Source organism: Alnus glutinosa, chromosome 6 (genome assembly GCF_958979055.1).
Source record: "Alnus glutinosa chromosome 6, dhAlnGlut1.1, whole genome shotgun sequence".
In the NCBI taxonomy this organism is placed as follows: Eukaryota; Viridiplantae; Streptophyta; class Magnoliopsida; order Fagales; family Betulaceae; genus Alnus; species Alnus glutinosa.
The window spans coordinates 20389293-20399314 of record NC_084891.1 but is presented as its reverse complement, the minus strand read 5'-3'; the positions used below and the strand labels follow the sequence as shown (position 1 = coordinate 20399314).

The following is a 10022-nucleotide window of genomic DNA, read 5'->3' as shown; positions in this document are numbered from 1 at the left end:
AAACAATGCTTTCTTCGGTCAAGAGAGAGAGAGAGAGAGAGAGAGACAAACACCGCGTAGTCATCCCATGAAAAGCTTCCACTTGCTTTGCTCTATCAAATCCTTCAATTAATATGGAATATTATATTATCTTTTTTATTTATTTATTACTATTATATGATAATTTTTCTCCCTAAGTGAAAATATAGCTTCGATGCTCGTGCAGCTCCTCAGACTCTCTCTCTCTTTATTCACGTTCATCTCTTTCTCCTGCCCTCTATATCTGTGTCATTCTTCAGCCTTCTTTCATCACCTATTTACCTCTCTCTCTCTCTCTTGGAGTTTGAAGAAAACCCATATTTTTGCTATTTCCAAAGACGCATAACACCAACATCCACCCATCTCTTTCACGCTCATCGACGACATGGATTCTTCTTCTCAGAACTGGCTCGGCTTCTCTCTTTCCAACCATCCCCACGCCCACTTGCCATCTGACTCCTCTCCCCTCTCCCTCTTCCACGCCTTCAACTCCCCCACCCCAGGTACAATCCCTTCTCTCTCTCTCTCTCTCTCTCTCTCTCTCTCTCTCTTCTTATATTTATTTATGGGAAGCCCCGGCTCGATTATAAGAGCAAGTGACTTACCACTCGAGCTAACTCCGCACATGTTTATGCGTAATCTTGCTCAAGGATATAATATTTATATATTTTTGGCTATCACAGGTACTGGGGTTGATAAAACGCAAGAAAAAGATGTAGCTGCTGGTGCAACTGACCTGTCCATGTTCACCGCTGGGCCGAAGCTGGAGGACTTCCTCGGTGGCTCCGCCGCCACAGCTGGAGCCGCGCCGCTGGCTCAGTTTTCTAACGAGACGCAGATGACTCTGACTATGTCCGAGCCTGAGATGTATGACTCTGAGCTCAAGACCATTGCCGCCAGCTTCCTCCGCGGCTTCTCTACTGAAAAACAAACCCAAGCCCAAAAGCAGCCGTTGGCGGCAGCCGACCCGCCGCCCAAGAAGCCCGTTGATACCTTCGGCCAACGCACCTCCATCTACCGCGGCGTTACCCGGTAAAATAATATTCAAATTGTTATTTTTTTGTTTTCAAGGCTCTTGAAGAAAATAAAATTACTAAAAGTTGCTTCTATTTATCTTTTTCACTTATGAAAATATTAGGCATAGATGGACAGGCAGGTATGAAGCTCATCTTTGGGACAACAGTTGCAGGAGAGAAGGGCAAAGTAGGAAAGGAAGACAAGGTTATTTTTTCTTTTTGTTATTTTTTTAAAAAAAGGATTTAGGGTTTTTCGGACTGCTTGTAGCTAAAGTGCACCTAGGGTGCGTACTGTTTAATCCTGGTCTACGAGATCTGGGTCTGAGACCTGGGAGAATGGTCCTGAGCTAAGGTTTTGGCTGAATCTCTGTGACCGAATAAATGGGAGTAAAAGAATGTAACGCGGTGCGAATCGCAATAAACCGACAAAGGGCTCAGATCGGATCTTCTGGGGCTCTCAGTACGCCGGAGGCGCGCGTTAGTTTTTGCGTAGCTAATTGAGCTATAGTGCGCCAGTCTTTTTTAATTTAGCTGGATGAAGGAAGGGTTCTGTTCTGATGTGGCTTGTGTTTGTTTGTTTGCTTGGCATGTACATGACGAATGATTGCTCGCTGCCATGGATGCTCATGTCATAATCATCACTATCTCAGTTTATTTGGGTGAGTTTAATTTCTCTCTTGTCTCTTCCGTAGAAGTACTATATATATTATTATGGTCATCATTTTTATTCACTATATATATATGACATTAAAAATGTTCTTTCATGAATGTGTTTACCTAGTACGAAGTGACCTTAGATTTTGTTTACTGTAACAGATTCTTTTTTGCATGAATGTGTAATCTTGTTTAGATTCCTCTTGGATTCTCATTGAACGCTCTTTTTTCTTTTCTTTTTTTCAATTTTTTTAGGGGGTTACGATAAAGAAGAGAAAGCAGCAAGAGCTTATGATCTGGCAGCTCTCAAATACTGGGGTCCGACCACCACTACAAATTTTCCTGTGAGTTTGTCTAATTAAATAGATCAAATTAATTTTTGGTTTTCTTTTATTATTTCTTTCGATTTTGAAGTTTGGATCCAACTCTTTCGAAAGGTTTCTAACTATGAGAAAGAACTGGAAGAGATGAAGAACATGACCAGGCAGGAGTTTGTTGCATCTCTTCGAAGGTAATTAATTAACCATTTGAATATTTGATTTGATTTGCTTTTAGCTACTGTTTTCCTTTTTATTTTATATTTTCTTTGTGTTGATCAGGGGGTTAAATCTTTTTGCTGTTGGGTCTGATACATTTTTCTCCCCCTCTAATTTTTATTTTTTATTTATTTTTTTATGTTCAGGAAAAGTAGTGGGTTCTCTAGAGGAGCCTCCATCTACAGAGGTGTCACAAGGTTTGATACATTATTCCCTCTTACTTTGTTTAAGATATTTTGTCTGCTAGTAATAATATAAAAATTTATGTGTTCACTTTATATATTTATCCTTTTGTTCAGGCACCATCAACATGGTAGATGGCAGGCAAGAATAGGGAGAGTTGCTGGCAACAAAGATCTCTACCTTGGCACCTTCGGTGAGCTTCTTTTCTTTCCTTGACCTCGCATTTTTTTTTTTTTTTTTGGATTATGTAGAAATAAATATATGATGGGAATATGAAAGAGAAAAGAAGCCGTGACCGATAAAGTGTTGGGGTTACGTCTTGTATGTCATGATAATGTGTTACAATAATTATTGTGAACAAGAAACTCTAGACTAAGTAAAGTAAGGAGTAATCGTACAAGAAAATAGAATAAAGTAGAATATAAAATATTCTAGATGGATTCCGCTTTGCTTTTGTTTATTTTTTTTTGGTGGGGTGGTGAAACAGGCACTCAAGAAGAAGCAGCTGAAGCTTATGACATTGCTGCTATCAAATTCAGAGGACTAAATGCTGTGACAAACTTTGACATGAGCCGCTACGACGTAAAGAGTATTGCGAACAGCAACCTTCCGATCGGCGGAATGTCCGGGAAATCAAAGAATTCTTCCGAGTCTGCTTCGGATAGCAAGAGCATTGACGGAAGTCGGTCGGACGACCGTGATCTTTCCTCGGCGTCGTCCATAACTTTTGCATCGCAGCCGTCCACCTCATCCTTAAGCTTTGCAATACCCATCAAACAAGACCCATCAGATTACTGGTCCATTCTTGGATATCATAACAGCTCTTTCAATAATGCCAAGAACAACAACAACCCTAGCGCTGCCTTTCAGAGCACCACCTCTCCCTTCAACATGGACTTTTCTGCCGCTTCTAGCTCTGCCAATGAAAGCAGCGGTGGGATTTTCAATGGAGGCTATATTCAGCAACAGAATAATGGCACCTCAATCCCATTTGCTACGCCCATTGCCCTTAGTAGCAACAATAGTTACGAGAGTTCCTCTGGATATGGAAGCAGCTGGATTGGCCCAGCTCTACACACATTCCAAACTCATGCTAAGCCCAGTCTTTTTCAGACACCAATTTTTGGCATAGAATGAGCTCACGAGATTTGGGGGGGGGGATGAGAATCTGTGCAAAATTATGAAAGCACAAGAGGGTCAACTTTAGTTGAATAGATGAGGTGGACTGACAAATCATAATTCATAGGAGCAGAGCTGACGTTGTAGTACTGACTGTAGTTCTTTGTTAAGGTCATGGTTCTTCTTTTTTGGCTTTTCCATTTTTCTTTTTGCCTTTTCTCTTTTTCTTTTACTGACATGATTTACATGGGTATAATGGGGGAAGAACACTTTTGTCATCTTTCCTTCTTGTTGGTTCCAAACTATCAATGTGAAAATTTTCATTGTCATCTTCTCTGTATGACCGCATCCTCCCATTGTTTAGATTCTTTCTTCTTGATAATTGATATATTAAGCTGTTCGTACTGTTAACTAAAGGTCAATTATAGGATGCTTATTACTCAAAATGCTTAATGATAGTATGAGTTAGATATTAATTAAATAATTAAATTAGAAATTTTTTTAGCTTTTAAAATAAGTGGTTACCTCCCCTTTAGCAAGAATGAATAGCAACCTGTTTGTTTTGATTTGAAATACAAAGCAAGACGGACTCTGGTTTGACAAAGAGAAATACTACGAATTACATGTACTTTCAAGTGTTTACTTTATGTAATACTTTTAAGTGCTTACTTCGACAAAGAGAAATACTACGTATTAAAAAGTGCTTACTTTTATGTAATACTTTCAAGTTCTTACTTTATAATGTGAAATATATAAATTAATTCCTCTAAAATTCAAAGCAAGACAAGGCCATCCTTTTATGGACTGGGTTCAACAATGAGAAATAATTTTATACATACTTTTAAGTGTTTGTTTTTTGACGTGAAATATATAGATTAATTCCTCTAAAATTCAATGATGATTTTTGCTTTGAGGTGTAAGTAGCATTTATCTCTTATAAGTTTCTAGCTGGGTGTTGTTTTCAAGAGATCTTGAATATTTTTTTTTTACGGCACATAAACCAAATCTTGTATACCAAACCTAGCTAATACTCAGAATTTGCATCGCAGTTTCTCACATAATTTCTGCAAGGAGTAGTGGGTCTATAATCATGTAAAAAGTTGTAGCCCAAGAAAAGGAAAATCGATCTGCATGGCCATGAAAAATAAAAAAAAACAAGCTATTTAACAGAGGTATGAATTCAGCTATACAATCCAATCTGGACTGAGGTTGTGTGAACTTCTCGCGCGATTGCCCCACACAAAAAGGCGTTTTATTAGATATTAACTAAGAGGGCCATAACCTTGACCAAAAAAGTGAGATAACAGACCAACTAGATAATAATATAGAATAGGACAGAAACAAAACCCACCTTGATGTATTTTTGTGAGCTTTTTCGGACTTGAAAGAGGTTCGATTCAAATATCCTGTCCTTTCTTGTCTCTTGTAACCCTTATTAGATGATTACTGTCCTTCGCAACTTTCGGCGCTTATAAGATCTTCACCCCACCAACGTGCCCTCATCTTTGACCATTGTTTTGACAGTTTTATCTAAATAATGTTTGGTGACCTATAATAAGGCCTATACTATGAGCAATATCTACTTGAGTAAGGTTAGAAGCTACTTTTATCTTAAAATTATTTAATGATGTTGATGTTGTAATTCCAATTAACTCGTGGATCAATTATTCTTAAAAAAGTAAAAAATTTAAAGGTTAGTTGGGCATGCGACATTACCATTGTGAGACAGTTGTAAAATAAAATTGTGGTTTTTAGCATTACTCTATTTCATTATATGCCCAGTTCTAAGCTTTTAACATCCTGGTCCTATATTAAAAAGATGAGTAGCCCACATATAATTAATGGGGGTTTATATAAAGATACTCTTGGGTACTACTAATACGTGAAACTGGACTTTACAAGTGATTCTATAGAAGCTCCAAATTAAATAATTTTTTTGGAGTAATAGCTCAAATATAACTAATGATTTTCCTTAAATCGTTACAAAGCTTCTCATACCAGCATATTTGTACCCCTCCGTCCTCAAAATGAAGACACTGAAAAGGAATATCTCAATTAAGGGAAAATTTTATGCTTAGCCAAATTTAAACTATTATAGTTTTATCTGCTAAGATTATATGGCCCTCTTCTTCAACTATGATGTTGGGTGATATTTGAAGCGACTAGATATATGTAAAACCAAGGGGAATAGTTGATCATATTTAAAGAGTATTGTTACTATTATAATTTTTAGGATGAATCTATAGTATGTTAATGTCTCAGTAGCAGCAGCTTACTCTGATAGAGTTTCAGACAAGCTTTCCTCTGAAGACGGTGCAACCTACGCATCAGCTAACAGAACAAGAACTGTAACTGAAGATAATGATGTAGCAGATACCGTGGAATTAGAATGGGTACAAAAAAACTATGCAACCAACACTACTGAGTTGAAGACAGAAGAAGATAAGGCAAAGCAACAATCTGTATTTTTTTCGCTATAATTTGAAGCCTGATCGAGATAGGATAACACCAAGGAATTGTAGATGAACATGAGATTGATTTACATTGTATTATCTCTTTTGTTTTGAATTTCAAACTGTATAGTTAACATTACCAAGTCTGTATACTGATACAAACTCTCCTCGTACTAAATTGTATAAATGAATGAATATGGTTCGAGTTTTGGTAAGTTAATCAAAACCATTTTCTCAAAAACTCTAGCTTGTTCATGATATCATAGCCTCTATAAGCTAACACATTTACTTCCTTTCCATGGGTGCATCAACATCAACCTCAAACACTTCTTCTGCTTTGTGACGTCCCATATCGCCTGGGAATGAGGATGTGTTATATGTATAAATGCACTATTTATGACACAACGCGTTTTAAAGCTATGATGGCGATAACCTATTAGAACTTCGCAGTTAAGCGTGCTTCTGCGAGAGCAATTCCAGGATGAGTGACATCCTGGAAAGTCTGGTTTGGGGAGCCAAAAGCGGACAATATTGTGTCATTGGGAGTGGGTCGTTACAAATGGTATCAGAGCCATTGTCTAGCCTGAGATGGTGGGAGCGTACACAAGCCCATGAGGGTCGCCAGCGGGGACGCTGGGTCCTAAGAGGGAGTGATTGTGACATCTCACATCGCCTGGGAATGAGGATGTGTTATATGTATAAATGCCCCTTTATGACATAACGCGTTTTAAAGTCATGATGACGATAAACCTATCGGAACTCCGCAGTTAAGCATGCTTCTGCGAGAGCAATCCTAGGATGGGTGACCTCTTGGGAAGTCTGGTTTAGGGAGCCAAAAGCGGACAATATTGTGTTATTGGGGGTGAGTCGTTACAAATGGTATCAGAGCCATTGCCCAGCCTGAGATGGTGAGAGCGTGCACAAGCCCATTAGGGTCGCCAGCGGGGACGCTGGGTCCCAAGAGGGGGTGATTGTGACGTCTCACATCGCCTGAGAATGAGGATGTGTTATATGTATAAATGCACCCTTTATGACACAATGCGTTTTAAAGCCATGATGACGATGAACCTATTAGAACTCCGCAGTTAAGCGTGCTTCTGTGAAAGCAATCCCAGGATGAGTGACCTCTTCGGAAGTCTGGTTTCGGGAGTCAAAAGCGGACAATATTGTGTCATTGGGGGTGAGTCGTTACATGCTTCTTCCTTTACTCTCCGAAATTTTACTCAATTCGTATCCACCAAACTCAATAGATGCAATTACCTGCTATGGCTCTCTCAGTTAGTTCCTGTACTGAGAAGCCGTGATATGATGGGCATCATGGATGGTTCTAAACCATGTCTTCCTCAATTCCTACCTGATGATCAAGGTAAGGAGGTCCTTAATTTAGCTTGCGCTATTTGGGTTTTAAAAGATCAATTTCTACTCAGTTGGATTAGCGTTACTCTCTCCGAGTCTTTTCTTTCCATTTTGTATGGGATGCATATTTCTCGACAAGTATGGAATGCCTTGGCAAATTGGTTTGCCTCCCAATCTCGATCTCGCTTTTAGAGTCTTCACCAAGGATCCAAATCCTGTTATGAATATTTACAGAGTGCTGAAACTTGTGCAGATCAACTTGCTGCCATAGGAAAACCTACTGATGATGTGACACCCCAGTTTAAATTAGGGTTAAGAAATCCTTAATTAAGACATAAGGGTTAATAGGAATCCCACAACACCATACAAAGACTGAGGGTTAGAGTCTCCAGCACCACGATAAGTAAGGAACAAAGAAAGAATGAAAATTGGAATGAAATGGATAAATTAAGGCGATAATAGAAAGAATGTATTGCATAGTTTGAAGTTAATGTTTATAGAATGGTATTATGAGCGATTTCATGCTCAGACGTTTCTTTATGCATATGTTTTTGGATTGGGACGCGTAATGTATGTATATAGTTACTAGGAGTGAGCAAACCAGCATAGCCTCGCCCCGACCCAAACGAACCGCCCTGCCCTGCCCCATGAAACAGCAAAACCGAGTAAAAATTGTACGCCACGGGCTTTGAGTTGGGCCCCCCGCACAGGTGGGCCACTTAAAAATTCCTAGGTCCCCGCCCCGCACCACATCATTAGTAAAAAAAAAAAAAGCTTAAAACTCTCACGTGGAATTCTAACCCTAGCAAAGTAAAAAAGAACAAAGTTTCTAACCCTAGCACAATGCCACATCGCATGCCCCGCAGCTCCCTGGAAGCGTCGAGCCGCTGATCCTCATCTTCTTCAACACCAAAACCTAGCCTCCGCCGACAGCTAATCTTCATCTTCTTCGGAGGTATTTTCTTGTATTAAATTGTAAACTTGTATTGTGTTTATTCTTAATCATTGTAGTAAACTGTAAATTTGTATTTTCTTGTGATTTATTGTGTTTATTGTTTGGGTTTGCAAGTATTTTCGGAGGAATCAGTGATTCACGGTTCACAGGTCTGTTTCTAACTTCTAAGTTCTAAGGGGTTTCGGCTTTGTAGGTATTGTTTGTTCTTTGTCTTCCTACTGGATTTTCTAAGGGTTTTCTTTGTGTTTGTGTACCTTTGAGGCCGAAATAAAATATTTGTGAATTTGTGATTGACTGATTGTGTAATTTTGACTGTTCAGATTATTTGCATGGTTGGTTCCCTTTTGATGTCATTTTCTCTCTTCTTTTTATATTTTCACTTTGCTTTTCTTGTATTTTTCATGGATTGACCTTAAACGCCAATGAGATTGTTAGAATGTGCGAAATCAAAATGTGGCATTGTGACCAAAATGGTACTTTCCCAAGTAAAAACTACCCTCATTTTTTGGATTTGTTTGACCTAACTGCAGGAAGTACATAGATCAGAGTAAAAAAAATTTGACTGTTCAGATTGTGGTAAGAAGTACACAAGTTGAGGCAATGAGGTGTATTCCTCTCTGGGAATATGCTATATAAAACTTAACATCCATTATTTTGGTTTTCTGGTAGCTGAAAATTATGTGTTACTTAAATATATTTGGATGTTAGGCCTTGTTAATTTCTAGGTTATTTCTAGGTTTGGTGGATTTTTGAAGTTTGGAAATGGAGTATTGTTGTTGGAGCATGTTGAGATGTTGGACGTTTTGCTTGATTAAGGTTGTAAAATTTATAGGTAGAGTACAATGTTACTCACAATTCAAGTCTTACAATTTTTTTGGGACTTGGGAGAGTTTGACAGCCCTGTGGGGACATTGAAAGTTGTGTAATTTCAGTCACTACAAAGGTTATGATTATCAATGAATGCTCTAGCTGTTCTTTGATTTTATGATTATCAATGTATGTCCTAGCTCTTCTTTGATTTTATAATTTTATGTTTATCAATTTCAGTCACTACAAAGGTTATGATTTTTTTTTCCCCACTTAAATTATAGAATCAAGTCATGGATGATTCAACTAGTGGTACTATTGGTTCTAGTTCTTAAACTATTGGCCCTCAAAATCCTAGTTTAGCTCTTTCACCAAAACCTTAAAAAATTGAGCAAACATCAACGGTTTGGGAACATTTTACCAAGTTAGAGGTGAGTGACCCCAATGATCATAAATTACAGTACAATTATTGTAAGAGGGAGTTTAATTGTCACCCTAGGAGTCATAGTACTTCATCTATGCTACAACATATCAGGAAAAATTGTAAAAAATGTCCTGGTAGGTTTGATAAGACACAATCGAAGTTGAGCTTTGAGGCTAAGAGGGAAGGACAAGCGACAATGGGTGAAGCATCTTGTGGTAACCTTGTGATTGCTAAATATAATGCTTCAAAAATAAGGGCAGCAATTTCTAAGATGATCATAGTGAATGAGTTACCATTTAGGTTTGTGGAAGGTGAAGGATTTCAGAACTTCATGAAAACAGTTGAACCTAGGTTTTCAATTCCTTGTCGTTGTACTGTGATGAGGGATTGTGTTAGGCTCTTTATGTTTGAAAAAGAAAAGTTGAGGGGAATGTTCTTGACATCCGGGGCTCGGGTTTGTCTTACCATTGATTGTTAGACTTCGATACAGAACCTTAATTA

General features: G+C 38.3%; 1 protein-coding gene across 1 annotated transcript; it reads left to right on the top strand.

The window, feature by feature from the left end:
- Positions 1-205: 205 nt before the first annotated feature.
- On the top strand, positions 206-3855 carry LOC133871265 (AP2-like ethylene-responsive transcription factor AIL5). The gene is made up of 9 exons (XM_062308672.1): positions 206-521; positions 702-1050; positions 1157-1239; positions 1685-1693; positions 1944-2032; positions 2126-2199; positions 2371-2421; positions 2524-2600; positions 2895-3855. The coding sequence occupies exons 1-9, from the start codon at positions 404-406 to the stop codon at positions 3542-3544; spliced, it is 1500 nt and encodes a 499-aa protein (XP_062164656.1). The 5' UTR covers positions 206-403; the 3' UTR covers positions 3545-3855.
- Positions 3856-10022: the final 6167 nt, after the last annotated feature.